The 18,245-nt window shown below is 32.7% G+C and overlaps 1 protein-coding gene and 1 long non-coding RNA gene across 5 annotated transcripts; one reads left to right on the top strand and one right to left on the bottom strand.

Moving 5' to 3' along the window:
- Positions 1–251: 251 nt before the first annotated feature.
- LOC106771756 lies at positions 252–1,882 on the bottom strand. Of its 3 annotated transcripts, none has more exons than XR_002669152.1 (4): positions 1,575–1,882; positions 1,182–1,277; positions 990–1,074; positions 252–490 (listed from the first exon to the last, which is right to left on the bottom strand). It is a non-coding gene; the product is annotated as an uncharacterized LOC106771756 (long non-coding RNA). The 3 variants fall into 3 exon arrangements; XR_002669151.1 differs by having other exon boundaries at positions 990–1,077; XR_001376505.2 differs by lacking the exon at positions 990–1,074.
- Positions 1,883–9,128: 7,246 nt separating this feature from the next.
- LOC106770292 (wall-associated receptor kinase-like 20) lies at positions 9,129–12,554 on the top strand. 2 transcript variants are annotated; one of them, XM_014656109.2, is made up of 3 exons: positions 9,129–9,990; positions 10,826–10,897; positions 11,309–12,554. In XM_014656109.2, the coding sequence occupies exons 1-3, from the start codon at positions 9,201–9,203 to the stop codon at positions 12,385–12,387; spliced, it is 1,941 nt and encodes a 646-aa protein (XP_014511595.2). In that variant the 5' UTR covers positions 9,129–9,200; the 3' UTR covers positions 12,388–12,554. The 2 variants fall into 2 exon arrangements, with proteins under 2 accessions (XP_014511595.2, XP_022641080.1); XM_022785359.1 differs by having other exon boundaries at positions 9,132–10,020.
- The last annotated feature ends 5,691 nt before the right edge of the window (positions 12,555–18,245 follow it).

Below are 18,245 nucleotides of genomic sequence, written 5' to 3' on the forward strand. Positions count from 1 at the left end.
ATAATAGTTATATTAATTATCTCAATACATATTAAAAAAAATCCCTACAGTATTATTTCTTTTCTTACTATTAATATTTTTAATATTATTATTATTTATTATAATTATTAACGGTACATTATTATTATTATCATTAACGATAACATTAACATTAATATTAACTTTATTAGCATTAGTAATATTATTATTAGTAAGAAGAAATTCTTATATCATAAATTTACAAATAACAAAAGACAAATTAAAACATTTCATTTAATATAATATATAATTAAAAAAGTGTAATTCAAAATTCTAATCATATACACACTACTAATAAATTATTTAGTCAATTTTGTAATTTAGTACAAAATAAATTCATATCACGCAATTTTTAAAACTACAGAATGCCACATTATGTTAGAATATTTCCTTCCAAATCTGAAGCATTATCACGCAAAGCTTTAGCTGAGATTCAAATTGTACACAATTGGTGTGATGAATTCTGAGAAACCTGATAATTAAACAGATAAAAAGGAAAGATAATTAGAGACAACTTATCATATTAAACATTATCAAACAAAAAGCAACAACTTGGAATAATCCTAAGCAAGACACCATCGAGCTATGAATACAATTCGGTAATAAGTGAAAAATGTGAAGAATACATATATCAGTTATCTCATTTTAGCAGTCTCATTCCAAAAGAATTGAAGGGTTTGCAAGAGATTCTGACTAACCTTCACATAAATAGATATTTTGGGACTACATCTATGATTTGACTATGTTAACATTAATTGAATCCAAAAACTAGAGAGCAAGATAGTGCAACACAAATCAACATTAATGGTCACATTTATATAAAGTCGTATCAGTGCAAGCAATCTATTGGCCAAGTCTCAAACAGTTAACATAATGTAAAACATCGCCAGAAAAGCATGGATGTCTTTCCCCAACTGTAAAGTGTAAATAATACGTTTCGAGAGTATCACAGGAAAAGGTGAGATAACTACCTATAGCAATGTATACTCAAGCTTTGTATTCGTTGACACATTCATTTGGTACTTGACCACTTATTACCCTTAATTACTGGACAACCTACTGGAAGTAATCAAGAAAATAGTGTTGTTAATTAATCTCCTCTATTCACTACTAAAAGTTGTTTACGTAGTAGCACCGATATAATTAGAATTAGAAAAACTAACCATGTAAGCTTGATGGATTTAATTTTGCATCTAGCTTCATGCTCCAAAAAAGTAAAGCATCACCCCGCTTTGGCTTAATTGAAAGTCCTTTTTTTTCTACAATCAGAAAAGTTCCACAAACATTTTAATATTTCAACAAGTATATCATCACGGTTTCGCTTCACAATTCGGGATTTCAATAATTAAAACACTGAGTTAACAAACAGAACCTACAATACCACGAAACTCAATAGAGCAGCGAAATTCTATGTATAATGTTGTCAGGTGCAGAGGAAAACGAGAAAGAGCAACCATTCATATATTCCCATATATTGAAGCAGCAAGCCAATACAAGCAAACATTCCCATATATTCAAAACAATTACTAAAAACTAAAGAGAAAAACCTTAAATACCTTTGGGAAAGCAAGCCAAGCCGGCGGAAGAAGACACCACGGAGGGGGGACCGTTATCGGGATCGGCGCTGGCAGAGCCTCTGGGTCGTCAACGGTGCAAACGGGACGAGGGACGACTGACGCTGGAAGAGACGCGAAGATGACCGGTGGGAAGAGACGCGAAGGTGATCGGTGGAAAGAGACGCGAAGATGATCGGCGGCGCCGCCTCTCGGTGGACCTCTGGTGGCCGTTGAACGGCGAACGACGGTGGAATCGTGAAGGGGCTTTGGTCGTTGGGAGAAAGAGTTTCTCTCTCTAGGTTTCGTTCTCGCAATCTAAAAATGAATTTGAATTTCGAAAAATGTTTCCTTCCAATTTCTGCTACCGCCCTTCATTTACCATGTCATTTAATTTTATTTTTTTTTTCAAAAAGGTTAACCAATGAGAAGCTGACACGTTATTGGTGTCAAAAATTTGTCACCCAGAGGGTGTCAAAGTATCATTTTCCTTGTTTCAATACATTACAATACAATATAATTTCTGCAATGTAGTTAATAATTATACTAGATGGGTCACACTTTTCAAAAATACCTAGGAAAAAGCCGTTTCTAACATGTCACTGTTGTGAAAAAGTTCTAGATATTTACAAAATTACTAATTTCAACCATTAGAAAGTTTAAAAGTAAAATAATAATAATAATAATAGTTGAATTGCTTCGGACCGATTGATAAGGAAAAATGATTAATTTATTAAGTTCTTAATAAACAATAAAAATTTACTGAAAACACCATTAAAAGTTTTGAAATTTAGCATACACTTAACGAATTATAGGTTGAAGTAATGTCAGTAAAGTAATCTTTGAAATGTTTAACTTGAGATGACAATTCCAAGAATGACATGTAAAAGTAGATTGGAAAAATGAATCATAAAAATTCAAAAGGTCTAAGTCGAAAAAATCTAGAAAGAATATTGAAAGTGGAAGAGATATTTAATGAAAGCAAAGTTGCATCAATCCGAAAAAAAAAAGTCAAAAAAGCTGACTAGTTGAGATGATTTTCAATCAAAACAAAGTACTAAAAACAAAGAGCACATAGGACACGTAATATTATTTGAATACCACAAGAAAAATTGGTAAAAGAATTACCTCAATAAGTGTAACACTGTAGCTATACCATTAAAAACAATTAGGAAAGAGCAATCAACAAAAGTGAAACCATGGTCCATCTAGAATGTAAGAATTTCATGTAATTTTCTATAGACCAAGTTTACTGAAAAATGAATCTTTTCAAGCCTTCTATTTGCTGTTTCAACCAATCCTAGTATATTAGGTCAAAGAAAACTTTTTTTTTTTTGTATATTACATCTCACTTCATTCTGCTTCATTGAATATCTCAATGTTTCAAAAGCTGTGAACTGCAACAAAACGATTGGAAAAACAATTATTTGAAGTACGAGGTTAAGGAAGTGGAAGCTAGCACACGTACACCTCTTTTTTTCCGCCATCAATGCATATATGCATATGCCACATTCTAGGATCTATTTCATTTCATTTTTTCCATTGCGTAAACTACACAATCAATGACCAAATCTCTCTTCTACTCCTCACATTTACTATTTTTCTTTCCTCCTTCTCTTCTTTCAATGCTATCACCGCCATCAAGAGTTTCATTCTCCGGCCACCGGCTTTCTCTAACATCTCAACACATTTCTCAAACAGAGGAAAATGTGCTTAACAAAGACATTCAAATCTTTCGAATTTTGAGAGCGCATGTGCTAGAAGCGAACCTCTCGCAATAATCTCAACATATATATATATAATTAGTCTCCAATTTTATATTTTCTCTCAACTTCAAGTTTTGAATGAAATATACCTCGGTCGGAGATAATTATCCACAAAAAGTTTCTTAAAGCCATAAAACTAAATGCGCGTGACTAGTGTTCTGCAGAATATAGATAAAAGACCTTTGCTCCTGCTCTTTGAATGATACAGGTTCTATGACACTATTTGACTATTATTTCACAATTTATAAGCTACAATGATTTTAACAAAATTAAATTTTGTACTTTAAAAACAGAATCTTTGGATAAACAAGAAGGCATTTGATAGAAACAAGAAGGTTAGAAGAATGATAAAAAAAAGACAGTGGTTCAAGAAAAGGTTACGGTGAAACATGGCTGGTTTATGAGGGATGATGCAAGGTTCGTTGCCAATATTTATTAGAAAAGTGTTTTGATTAATGGCAAATCAAAATGAATGTCATTTTCAGCTTCTAGGATGTTGCAGATGTTGTGTTCGAGGGCTTGCATTAGTTAAGTTCTAAAGCCACGGATGAAGAAAAGAAGATCTACAAGATTCAGCAAAAAGTTGATAGTATGGCTCAGTTTCTTTTTTATCAATGTGTTGGTCCAAAAGTGTTTCATAGAATCTCAATGGCTAAAACAGCAAAAGAAATATGAGAGATCTTGATAAAAACATATGGAGATAGTGACAGAACTAAGAAGGTGAAGATGCAAACATTGCAGAGGGAGTTTGAATATTTGACTATGGAAGAAAATGATATCGCGTGGCAGACTATTTTGTTAGGTTATAGGAACATGTAAGTGTTATGCGTGTATGTAGAGATACTATCACAAATCAGTATGTTGTTGACAAGATCCTAAGAATTCTGCCACCAAGATTCAACCACATTGTGGTGGTCATTGAAGAAACTTGTGATCTAGAAACCATGGAGGTGGAAGAGTTACAACATTCATTAGAGGTTCATGAACACAAATTAAATGAGCGTAGACAGTTTTAAGATCAAGTTTTGCAGGCTCAATCCTAGTTTCATGGAAAGGGAAAGGGGTCTAAAATATTTGGCACAAATAAGTATAAGGAAGCTCAAGAACAACAAGGGAAAGACATCAATGAATCTGAAAAACGAAAAAAAATCATAAGTCAGATCAAGTTCCTGAACAAGAAAAAGATTGAAAGTTTGATAAAAGTAAAGTAAGATGTTTTAATTGTCAGAAACTTAGGCATTTTGTGAACTGTTATTTTCATACTTAATTTTGATACAAAATACATCCTTTATGATTTAGAAATTAGCTTGAAATCATGTAAATTGTTGTAGTTAGGTTAAAAGAGAGTCAAAGGTGGTTTTAGAGATATTATGCTTGGTTTTCCTTGTTTTGACAGGGTTAGACGAGAATTGAGTGATGGAGAATGAAGTAGGAAGGAGTTGGACTCAAGAAAGGATGAAAAAAGTGCAAAGGAAGAATCGCAGCCACCGCTCAACACCAGTTTTAGCGCTGAGTGCCAACTTTGTGAAAAGAGCCACTACGAGACGCTTAAGCGCCAATGCTGAGGGGAAAAGTTAGAGTCGCGCACACCGCTGAGCGTCAGATCCAGCGCTGAGCGCTGGCCTTCTTAGAGACAACACTGCCAAACGCTTGGTCGTGAACGCTGAGGGTCCCACTTGAGTGTCGCACCTACCGCTGAGCTGTGAAACCAGCACTGAGCGTTGTAGTTGGGCTTGGGTCTGTTTTCTGTAATTTTTCATAGATTATAAATAGATTTGTGCGACCCTTAGGGTTATCTTTTGGCAGAGAAAAGACATAGAAACACTCATTCTCACTTGTTGAAGGCAGATTTTGGACGCGAAAGCTCCAATCTTTTAATTCTAGGGTTATCTCTTTCATTGCTTCCATTCAATTCATATAGTTTCACCATGACAATGGTGAACTAAACCCTTTGTTGTTGGGAACGATGTAATCCTTTTGAAACTCTCTTATATCAAAGTTCTTATTTTATTCATATACTTTAGTTATCAATAGTTTGAGTTTTCTTCTTTATACTTCATGCTTGCATTGTTTAACTCATTTAATGACATGATCTTTGATTTTGTTGATATGGACACATACGGGGAAATCTAGACATGAGAGGAATTCTCTTGATTATGAAATATTACCTAGACATAGGAATAGGACGGTCAATTGCTTTAAGCTTCTGTACATTGAAATGCATGACTAATTACTAGGGAGACTAGACATAGTAAACTAGTAATTGGGAGTAGGCTCTCTTCGCCGAGACACCGGGTTTATAGTAATTTAGAAAGTTGCATGAACATTGATAACAAAGTTGAATTTAATAAGAATAGTTGATATAAGAGAGTGGATTAGGATAAAACCGTAAACCCCAACAACACCATTCATCCAGATCTTTATCTGTTAATTGATCAAGCTTTTGCATTTGCATGTTTATTTTAGTTTTTGCATTATAAACCCTAAATTCAATCTTTATCAAGTCTTAAGAAATCAATTCATATAAACGATTAGGCGTAAGAGTCTCTTGGGAAACGATATTCGGATTTACTGTCAATTATTACTTGATACAATTTGGTATACTTGCCAGGGTGTTAACAGTAACACAAGGCTTGATGTGAGTTATAGTGTTGACATTGTGAGTAGATATATGCAAAATCCAAGAAGATCACATATGAATGTTGTAAAGTATATTCTAAGATATGTACAAGGAACACACAACTATGGTATTATTTTTCCACGAAGAAATGAAGGAGTTGAAATGAGAATGACTCCTTATTTTGATGCATATTGGTACGGAGATAAGTGTGACCGAAAAAGCACAACAGGGTATTTGTTTTTTCTTGAAAACTCACCAATATTGTGGAGTTCAACCAAGGAACCAACTGTTGCATTGAGCTCTTGTGAAGCGAAATATATAACATCATATGAAGCAACTTGTCAGGCTATATGGTTGAAGTCTGTGATGGAGGGTTTGAAGATTGTATTGGCAGGGATGATACAACTTTGTATTGACAACAAATCTGCTATATACCTTGCTATATACCTTGTTAAACATCCTGCTTCTTATGGAAGGAGTAAGCATATTAAGACAATATTTCACTATATTCGTGACCAAGTCAAGAATGAGAGATTAGAACTTTGTCATTGTAAGTCAAAGGTGCAACTAGATGATATCCTAACCAAGGCTTTGAAGTTTGAAAGATTCAAGAATTTGAGGAAACTTATTGGTGTTACTAGTGTAATATAGTTTTGGCTTAGGGAAGTGTATTAGTATTTTTTTTTTTAAAACCAACAAGTAAAATTGTTGCATATGATAGTTTCTACTTTTTTTTTTTTTGTTTTACCAGTTATTACCTTGTAGTATGTTTGTTTAACCCTTATATAAAGGGGTGTTCTGTTTTCATGTAAAGTACGAGAGAAATACACACGTTGCCTTTTTTTCTTTGTGTCAGAAACCCTTTATTAAAACAGCACATTATAAGCACAATAACATGGTATAAATAAGTCATTGTACACTTTAAAAAAAAAAAAAAGATATCATATGAAAAAGAAACTCACACTTAAAGAGAGATGATTAAGAATAATAAAGTGTGAATCAAAGTCTAACCTGGACAAAAATAACAAAATTATATACTATATATAAAAGAAGAAACTATAAATCTATTGTCTTTAATTGAAAGTGGTGTTAAATCTTTTATATATGAGTAAAGGTCAATGTCATATTTATAATTAATATCTTCTTAATAAATACATCCCATAAATAAAGTCCACCAATAACAACTTAGGTTATTTTTTGAAGTTATCTAGTTTATACTCAGAAATAGTCATTTAATGAAAAACCAAGTCAAATTGTTCATTTTAACAAATAAATTTAAATTTTCAAATTCAATTTATAATTATCTAAATTCATATTATTTTAAGCCTACTTATATGAATTTATCTTAAATCAAAACAAATATTTTTTATAGAGATCTTAAGTTAATACAAAATTTTGAATATATAAATAGATGTAAGCTTGGTCTTACTGATTTTACATCGTTAAATTAGATTAAAATTCATTTTTTAGAAGTCTTTCCCCTACGTCTTGATTTTCCACTAGCATGGCAACCAAGAGCAACATTCTCGTACATGGCATATATAGGGCATCTTTTGGTTCTGTATAACGTATAATTCCATAGATCATACACTCCATTAGTGATTTTATATGAAATAGAGTTAGTTATATACCTCAAAACTAAGGTTAGAATTCTTGTGTATGAAAGAAAAAGATGGTTGGAAACACTTAATTTTGTTTTTGAGAACGAAGTCATGACTTGAGCACATGAAAGGGACTCTTTTAAGGTGAAGCCTTCCTCATATTCTAGAGTCGATCACGCACTTCCTTCCGTGATTAACAAAACCATTGTGTTCCATGGAAATTGGGATATATGGAGAACTGTGATATCACTTTCGTAACGACAATTTCATGTTTTCAAAATCCTTTTGCTTGTAAATTTGATTGGCTGCTTGTTCGTGCAGCCACCGGAGCAACTCTCCATTAGCATAGCAACAACTGTGTGTGCTGACAATAATTAATGTCGAATGATTTGGGTTATGTGAAAAGGACAGATTGAAGTTTGTGAAGAGGAGGCAAAAGGGTCATGAAAAATCATTAAAGAATGATGTGTTGGATCTTGGTAATTAATTCCAAATTCTCAGAGATATGTTACGTATAATGTCTTTAAGTTATATATCCCAAGATCTTCTTTTTGATTTTGACGACGAAATAAGGCCAAAATTCCCTATTGGTTGCTGAAGCCATGTGTATCTTTGAGAGAATCTTTCTGCATCACTTATTTTTACATTTTTTACAAATTAAATGTAGACGTTTAAAAAATCTAATTTAAATAGTATCCTAAGGCACTGACTAAGAAATTAAAAGAATATTTTATTGTAATTATGATCTTTTAAATATGTTTCCATAATGAATTGTTACTCACGACTCTTAAAATATAAGATAATGATATTTAGATAATATTTTTTTTTGACAACTTTTGAACATTGATTACAATACGTGATTGATCAAAAATTACTCCAGAATCAATAATAATAATCATAAATATTATTGTGGAATAATTTTTGACCAATCATATATTGACCTATAATCAATGTTCAAATGTTGTAAAAAAAATGTTGTCTAAATATCATTATCCTAAAATATATTATTGTCATTTTTTTTTGTAAAAAAGAAAAAATGTTATTGAGGAATTAATTACTATTATTAGACTATTTTAACTTTGTGTGTTATATAATAGATTTTTCTACTATTTTCATTTTGACTTGTCAGAAGAAGTTTATAGAAGATACAAGTCACTTGAATCCTAGCCCTATGAATATAAAATAGTGCCATATATGGTGATATGAATGTACCTAAAACAATATCGATGGGTTTTGTTACCATCTTCAATCCATGCATGGTGAGAACGAAACATACAAATCTTCGTTAGAAAACCGAGATATAGTTAATTTAGAAAACCAAAATCAGCTACGTGCAATGTTTCCTGATCGCATACTAAGACGTTCAAAGTCAATTAATCTCATCCCACTTTTACACCATATTTCACTTTTCTGCACCAGAGGACTTACCGTATCTGTATCGTTCCATAAAATTGCACAAATTTTTGAAAATCACACCAAATTTCACATTCTCCTACACACATATATGACTGTGTGGCACTCATTTTCATATCATGTTTCCTATAATTTGAACTCAGAAATTAATTAATTAATTAATTAATTAAAATATCTAACAAGTGACAACAGTGCTTATATATCACCAATTGTTTCTTTTTTTTACCATATGGTTCCATTAAGCACTTTCATGGACCAACCTAAAATTATTACAATGCTAACGTTCACAACAATGGCATTGTTGCTATCACGGGCTCAGGCCACGCGAAAGTGCGGGAATTGCGGTCCGAACCCGGTTCCTTACCCATTAAGCACCGGACCCGACTGTGGCGACCCGTTGTACAAGATCCGGTGCACCGCGGGTATTCTCTGGTTCGATGCACTCGCCGGATCATCTTACGCGATCAGGGCTATTGACCCGTTCACCCGTCGGATCATAACTCGACCCGCCACGCTGGCCCCAAAAACGTGCGTGTCTACGGACTTCCGCAGCGAAGGCATGCACCTGAACGAGACCCTTCCTTTTAGCGTGGCTTCCGGAAACACCGTTTTTCTCTTCAACTGCACCACCCACGCGCCTTCGATGAACTGCTCTCCAAGCAGCGCGTGCCACAGCTATATTAAGGAGCACGCAGATTTCGGCGCGTGCGGGGCCGTGGGTGCGGGAGCGTGCTGCGAATACCGAAGTGGCGGGGCCCGAAAAGAGTTCGCGATTCGCTTGCGCGGCGGAGAGTGCGCGGCTTATGAGAGTTTTGTGGATTTTAACGGCACGGTGGCGACTGTGGGGAAGCGGTGGCCGGAAAGTGGGGTGGGGATCGAATGGGTGGCACCACAGGAACCGGTTTGTAAGGCGAGTGTAGATTGCAAGGAATTGTTGAACTCGAAATGTGGAGTGGGGCCCAGTGGTGGGGTGCAAAGGTGCTTCTGCAATGCTGGGTTCGGGTGGGACCCCATCAATGGTTCGTGTCAACCACAAACTCAGACACACAGTATGGCCATAATTTTCTTCATTTTTTTTTTTCAAAAGTTTACATTTTAATATTTAAAGACATATTAGTTAATAAATTTTAATTATTAATAAATTACGAATTTTCAATTTTATTTTCCAAATATCAAATAGAATTAAGTTTAAACTTCAGATTTTTATCGTTTACTTAAATTGTACTTTAAATTTTTAGAAAAAATTGCGCGAGCAAGCACTACCTTAAAAAGTTATTAAAATTTTAATGGCTCCACTAGGTTAAAAATTTCCTACATGTGTACATTTTGATGTATTAAAAATATATTCATATTATTTGTGACCAAATCAAAAAAGAATTCTTGTTTAGTTATAATTACTAGTTTTCAGGTTTATAAAAGTTAAAAAAAAATAAAGAACTACTTCAGTAAACACATAAAACATTTATTATATTAAAGATGAATACCAATTTTTAAGATTATATAAGAAGACATTAAGAAATATGAGTTTAATTTCCTCATAGTTAAATCACTAAATTGTTTTATAATTCTCTTAAAAATATTCTTTTAAAACTTTAATATTTAATTTCAAAAATTTTATTTAAATTTTAATTACTATGTTATTTTCAAAATAAAATTAAAAAAAAAGTAAGTGTCACTCATTAAAAATAATGAAGATGAGTATCAACGTTTAAAAATGTACGTTTTATTAAAAGAAACGAAGAATTATTAATGTTCTTATATTTTTAATGAAATAACATAAATATATTTTTTCCTTTCTTCAACAACTTGGCGTGGAAAAAAGAAATCCATTAATTGATTTTTTCTAACATGCAGACACAACGTGCACAGGACATGGAAAAGACAGCCACTGCAAAGTTCGGAAGAAAAAGAAGATGCTTGTGCCTGGTATGTGTGTATCACCCTCTTTAGTTTTCTTCTGCTATATGCAAACATTGACAGTTCTGATCACGTGCGATACAATTTTACAATAAGATTAACAATAAACCCTTTATTATAATGTATGAAAAGTAACATAATTAGTGGGAAATTTTCTATTACTTGATGGTGAGATGATGATACATAAAAGGACAATGATATTTTAACAATATTTTTTGACAATTTTTTTTATAACGGAATACGTGTCATCATTTTATTGGTCTATTTGAATTTATGTTTAAAAAATATTTAAAACAGACTAATCACATACTCTCAGGTATGTGTTGTCAAAGTTGTTAAAAGAAGTTTTTTCTACATAAAAATGAAGATAAAAGCACGAAACTTTATGACTTTTCTGTTCTGAACTCTTGTTTTGGACAGTGGTTGTTTCCGTAGGAGGAATAGTGTTTGTTCTAGCAATCACAGGAGTGATCTTCTACAAGAAGCATAACCAAGCAAAAAGAAAAGAAAAGGAGGCTAAAATGAATAAGAGAAAAAAAGAAGTCTCAAGTGTGAAAGCCAGTGCTTTATCGTCAAGAATCTTCACTGGGAGAGAGATAAGAAAGGCAACGAACAATTTCTCCCCAGAAAATCTGATTGGAACTGGTGGATTCGGTGAAGTGTTCAAGGGGACATTCGATGATGGAACCGTGTTTGCCATCAAGCGTGCGAAGCTTGGAAGCACCAAAGGCATTGATCAGATGCAAAACGAGGTTCGAATTCTGTGCCAAGTAAACCACAGAAGCTTGGTGAGACTCCTTGGTTGTTGCTTGGAACTTGAACACCCTTTGCTGATATACGAGTACGTTTCAAATGGGACCCTTTTTGATTACCTTCATCGCCACTCTTGTGGCACAAGGGAACCCCTGAAATTGCACCAAAGACTCAAAATTGCACACCAAACAGCCGAAGGGCTTTCATATCTGCATTCTTCAGCTGTGCCACCCATTTACCACCGAGACGTGAAATCAAGCAACATACTTCTTGATGACAAGCTTGATGCCAAGGTTTCTGACTTTGGCTTATCAAGGCTTGTTGAATTGGCTGAAGAAAACAAGAGCCATATATTCACCAGTGCTCAAGGGACATTAGGGTACCTAGACCCTGATTACTATCGTAACTTTCAGTTGACTGATAAGAGTGATGTTTATAGCTTTGGAGTAGTGCTGATGGAGTTGCTCACTGCTCAGAAAGCTATTGATTTCAACAGGGAAGAAGAGAGTGTGAACTTGGCCATGTATGGGAAGAAGAAAATGATCGAGGAGAAGTTGATGGATGTGGTTGATCCTTTGCTTAAAGAGGGAGCGTGTGATTTGGAATTGGAAACTATGAAGTCATTGGGGTATCTCGCAGTTTCATGCTTGGATGATCAGAGGCAAAAACGGCCTTCCATGAAAGAAGTTGCTGATGAGATTGAAAACCTGATTAAAGTTCTTAAAGGTCAAGTTTCCAAATCATGAATTTACCAATCTGAGGAGTGTGAAGAACACACTTTTTATTCATCTCTTTTTGATGTTAAAGTTTTTGTAGTGTTCTTGATTTGTGTAGTTTCACTCCTTTTTCAGACACATCTATGATCTCATTATAACTTTCTACCTGCTACCGGTTCTGCTTCACAATTCAATTCTACAATTTCTTATATGGGTTTTTCAGAGATTTGTTTACAAAAAATCTACAAGAAAACACTTTTCTTATTATCAAGGATTTTGATTGAAAAGTGATTAAATAATTAATTACGATAGAATTTGAAAATTTGAAAGAAAAAAAAATCCTATTATTATTTTTTTTTGTAAAAAATTATCTCATCAAAATGTTCACATGAAAAGAAATATACAATAAAATTTTATGAAAAAATTTCTTGTGAAAAATAGTTTAAAAAAATAAGTCAATTTTAATTCGAATTTAAATCTTCCTAGTAATTTTTTACTAATTTTAAATTTTATGAGAATTTTTTTTAAAAACATTATTACTTATTCTTTTTTCGTAACATTTCATTTTAATAGTATACAATTAGTAAAAAAGACATTACACATAAACAGTTGAAATACCATATAACCCTAAAAGAACATGTACATAAGACTATTAAAGTTATCTCATAAATAATTATAACATCAAATATGTACAAATATAAGGATCTTATACCTTTAAGAGTTATATTACACTGAAAACAAAAACGTAATACTAATTTCCAAGACTGATAAAATAGAAAGCAAAAATTGTCTACTTCTAAGCTTCAACATCACTTCCGTCCTACACTAGATAAACTAGAACATCTTCATCTGCTCACATCATTAAGGTGATATTGCAAACAAGAAAGAATACACAAACAAACAAACAAAAATAAAAGGGTAAGCTAGTGTTCCAAAAACAAATCATTCAACACTTTTATAGAAGTAAGCATATATCACATATAAATCAATCAATCCTAAGACATAGAATCATTCATTCTAGACTTAACCATTTGGTTACATGTATTGTCAAACTCTTGGGGGACCTGCACTTGTGTGGTGGAACAACTTGTCCACCCAAGCTTTCACACAAGGTTAGTCTGTCAACCACCTATAACCAAGGAACGACCCATAAACTTGGACTTCCTATTACTCCTCACGACATAACACACCCTTCTCTACTTGAGGTTAGATGGTTTTTGTAATATCAAGATCATCCCCCATTTTGGAGCCTCTACATTAATTGTTGATAGGGGGAGTTATGTACATCTGAACCCATATCTCACATATGAGTTTTTTATGATGATAAAAGAAATGTTTTATAGTTTCTTGCACAACAAAATGGCAAAACAATTGCTTGATTATATCTATGTTTGTACTTGAACTAATTGGTATATGCATTCATTGATTAAAAATGAATCATAGGTTGAAACACATTGCACATTGCATATATGCATGAAATAATCAATTACTTCGTTTCCATAGTCTTTTAAATTTCATCATATATCAGTATATGCTTATCAGAAGCAAAACAACTTTGTTTTAACTGATTACATTAATTGTATAATCGATTAAAACACGTTATTCTGCCAGTACACGATTACTAAGTGCATTGAAGTGTTCTGAATGGAAAAAGTTTTCGAAATTACTTAAGTATGAAACTTAACCGATTAAATTATTTTTCTAATTGGTTAAAATGTAAGAGAAAACCTTTTTCTTAAAAAGCCATAACTGTCAATAACAGTCATATTTTGAATATTGTGGCTTGTATGATATGTTTGATGGCATTCCAAGAAAACTTCAAAGATTTCAAAATGCTTTTAAAAGAACAAGTTTTTACAAGAGAAACCAATTCAACCCCCCCATCTTGGTTGAGATAATTGACCTAAATTTTTCTACATTAATACATTACACTACTGAACACCACCATAGAATCTCTCAACCAGATTCATGGAATAATGTCAAACACATATATCATGCATATTACTTATCACAAACTCATCATCATTACTATATCATACTTGAATTAAAACCATATATTGTGTGAATAAATACCATACCTACTTATATTCATATCTCAACCCATGAAACCACTAGTACAAAAACAACATACAATGTCGAATATTTTGGACCTTTCAAGTCGAATTCGAGAACAACATCATATCGGGAGACTTTAAATTGACGTCAAATTTAAAAAATTCGACGTTAAATTTAACGTCAGATTTTATCAATATACGACGTTAATCAATTTTTTTAAATTAATTGTGATTATTTTTTACAACTCTACGATACCTGAAAAGTAGAAAAACAACCAATTTCAGTTTTTGGCATTTTATAAAGCATGAATGAACGTGTAGTATAATATCAACAACAAACAACAAACAAGTTCAATCAAACAACAATAACAAACAAATTCAACCAAATAACAACAATAAACAAGTTAAAAAAAAACAAACAAGTTCAACAAATAAGTTCTTTAAAATGAAAACAAAAACAAAAACTAACCTTCAATGGGTTCGTCAGAATAAAGTGTTTCCACCAGTGAGAGAGAAAGCAGAATGCGCCTATGAAGGACAAGAACACGAAAATAATCAGTCAAAACAAACGAAAATCATACATAAAGTAGTTAATTAACATGAATTTATATCAAATGAAAGAAAGATTACACGTGATGGTTGTCAAACTTCGTTCGAGAAAAGTTTGAGAAGAGAAGAAGATCTCGCGTGCTAGGATAAAGTGAATGAATTTTCAATCTCCCGCTCAAATTAAAAAGGGGAAACTTTTGGTTGACAAATAATACGCCGAAGCCCCTACAGATTCGATGTATAATTGGTGGTTTAAAAGAAAAAAGAATTAAAAAGGGGTAAGTCTTTGGCTTCTGGCTGAAAAATAACACGTCGAAGCCCTTACAGAATTCGACATATTATATGTTGTTTAAAAGAAAAAAGAAGAAAATAATTAAAAGAGGTTACTTTTTGACTTTTGGTTGACAAATAATACGTCGAAGCCCCTACAGAATTCAACATATTATATGTGGTTTAAAAGAAAAAATAAGAAAAGAATTAAAAGAGGTTACTTTCTGGCTTTTGGTTGACAAATAATACGTCGAAGCCCTTACAGAACTCAACGTACTATTGGTGGTTTAAAAGAAAAAAGAAAGAGAATGACGCGCTGATTTAAATAATTACCATAATATAACATCGAATTTCATACAATTCGATGTTCTACAATTGCATTTATTTACAAAAATGTCACTGGTCCTTTTTAACGTTGGCTATTCAGTGGTTAGACATTGAATGTGTGACATTATACACTGTTTTTGCACTAGTGAAAATAAACTTTTAATGTGCCTAATAGGCTTTCGTTTCAACGAAAACGAAGCATAAAAAGGTGCAATGGCATTTTTTCAATTTTTGCGAACTTATAATCCTCAGTTAAAAAAAAAAACTAAGATCATATACCCCTTTTGACATCGATTAATAAAAAACTGAAGCCTAAAGGTGGGAAGCACAAATTTAAACTTTTGAACTTAGTACACAATGGTTTGGATTTACGGCCTCAGTTATCCTCAAAATCAATGTCATATGGTCTTGATGTTCCTCCTTACAGGGAGATATGTCAGAATTTTCAAATTAGGAACAAATTTATGGCCTTGGTTCTTTGTAGAACCACTGCCATAGGATCTGGACTTTGCACCCTACTGAAGGAACTTTAGACTGTTCAGATTCTTAAGGGATCACATGGCCTCGATTGTTCAGAGAATCGGTGCCATAGACCCTTTTTGCTTCAGTTTTACAAAGAACTAAGGACAAAGGTGTGATCCAAAAGACAAAAATGGCTCCAAAATTTTTATTTTTAAAATATTTTGTGATGTTTTTGGCATCGATTCTTGGTAGAACTGAGGCCATAGAGTTCATATTGCTTCTATTATTAAAATGATTGAGGCAATATGTCTTTGTAGTGGTAAAAAAAGTGCAAATTCACATAAGCCTTTACAGTTTCTTTCTCGTTTCGTCGTTGCTCTCAAACCTCTCATCTTTGCTAATACTGCATCATTGACACCAAACGTTGTGGTCAATTCCTCCAACGTGATCGTCATATCCTCCATTGATGTTGTCTGAACTCCTTCTTAGTGGTCTTTCATTCATTCGTTCATTTATCCGCGGTGAGCTTTGGTTCCTTCTTTCTTTACCTTTTTTGGGGCATTCTTGAGTTACTTTTGGTTTCTAAGACTAATAAGTGTTTTGTTTTTGTGTACAAGTATTGTTTTTTTTTTCTTGTGTGGACTCTTGGTGCATTCCAAAACTCGAGTAGAATCACCGTTCATCATTGTTTTATGTCTTTTTCGCTCCTATGTTCCAATTTTTTTGTCTTAAATTTATTTTTAGTATGAACATCAAATTTTATGTAATGTTACAATAGATTATTCAATTTTTGTATATGATTAATTGTATGCTAAAATATACTGTTGTATTGATATAGCCTTATTTTCCCGTTTTAGATTCAATAAACAAATTATTTACTATCTCCAAGTTTGTTAAGGCAATGTATGTTTTAAAAATGAATATAAAAGGAGATAGTAATTATAATTTATATTATTGAATCTTGAATTGTTCGATTAGCCAGTTTAAGAAGAATAATCACTTTTTCATTGTTTATTAATGCATATAAGTTTTAATATACATGTCATAAAATTCATGAATATTTTGCAATTGTGTTTTGTATTGATCTTCAGGTGCATATTTGATTATGGTTTTTGATCACTTTCGTTTCATGTAACTTGAAGACCAATGCAAAATAATGACAAAATTTCATGAAATTTTAGATATGCTGTTTAAAATTTAATGTTCAATAAACTAAAGAAAGTGAATCTTCTTGAATGGAATAGGGTCAAACCTTGAATAAAAAAGCGATCAAAGTGATTAAAATTACTGAAATTTTGTAAGCAATTTTATTATATATACATATGAATCGAGATTAATGTTAAGACTTCGGCAAGTGTACTGAATCGTATCAAGTAATGTAAATTGTAAGACCAAGTATCATTTTCCCAAAAGACTCACGACACTAAACAATTGTGCTTTTGCTTAACTAATTAAGACTATAAGAACAATATTTTGGGGTTTTTGAATGCAAAATGATAAAACAAATATGCATGCAATTTGATCAATTGAGACTTAACACAAAAGTGAATGGATGATGTTGACAATATGAGATGAATATGTTGTTAGGGTTTAGATTTCACCTAATCACTCTCATGCATAAACAAATTCATCTTCTTCGTTAATGTTAATGCCACTTTCTAATTTACTTTAAACCCGATATCTCAATGAAGAAAGCCTATCCTTAATTACGAGTTCATACAATTCCTAACATCCCTAATAATTAATTCTGAAGCACGGGAGTGTAAATGCAACCAACCCTCATATCCCTATGTCTAGGTAATACTACTTTTGGGAGAATTTCCCAATTCTAGATTTTCCCGTATGTGTCCATATCGACAAAATCAATAATCATGCTAATGAATGAGTTAAACAAAGCAAGCATAAATTGTAGAGGAAAAACCCTAACAATTAATGAAAGAAGCATTTATAATATAAATCAATTCAAATACAAGAGACTTTAGGTTACATCTTCCCCAATAACAAATGAGATTAGTTCTCCACCGCCATGAGAAGCTAGGTGTACAATAGAATGGAATGAAGATAAAACCCTAGAAAGAGAAGAGGAGAGCTCTCACATCCCCAAATCTGACCCCCCCCCCCCAAGGGGTGAAAAACGTGTTTATGTGTTTAAGCCATCAAAAGATACAAATCCTAAGGTGTTTGGGTCTTAAATAGATCATAAAAATAACAGAAAACAGGTCCAAG

The sequence above is a fragment of the Vigna radiata genome, chromosome 8, assembly GCF_000741045.1.
Source record: "Vigna radiata var. radiata cultivar VC1973A chromosome 8, Vradiata_ver6, whole genome shotgun sequence".
Lineage (NCBI taxonomy): Eukaryota > Viridiplantae > Streptophyta > Magnoliopsida > Fabales > Fabaceae > Vigna > Vigna radiata.

What these genes read in the sequence shown, in the direction of transcription:
- LOC106770292 (XM_022785359.1), top strand. Translation starts at nt 9,201, where the DNA reads ATGGTTCCATTAAGCACTTTCATGGACCAACCTAAAATTATTACAATG. An exon ending in ACCACAAACTCAGACACACA is followed by an intron (nt 10,021 to 10,825) that starts GTATGGCCATAA and finishes TCTAACATGCAG; the next exon opens with ACACAACGTGCACAGGACAT. An exon ending in AAAGAAGATGCTTGTGCCTG is followed by an intron (nt 10,898 to 11,308) that starts GTATGTGTGTAT and finishes TGTTTTGGACAG; the next exon opens with TGGTTGTTTCCGTAGGAGGA.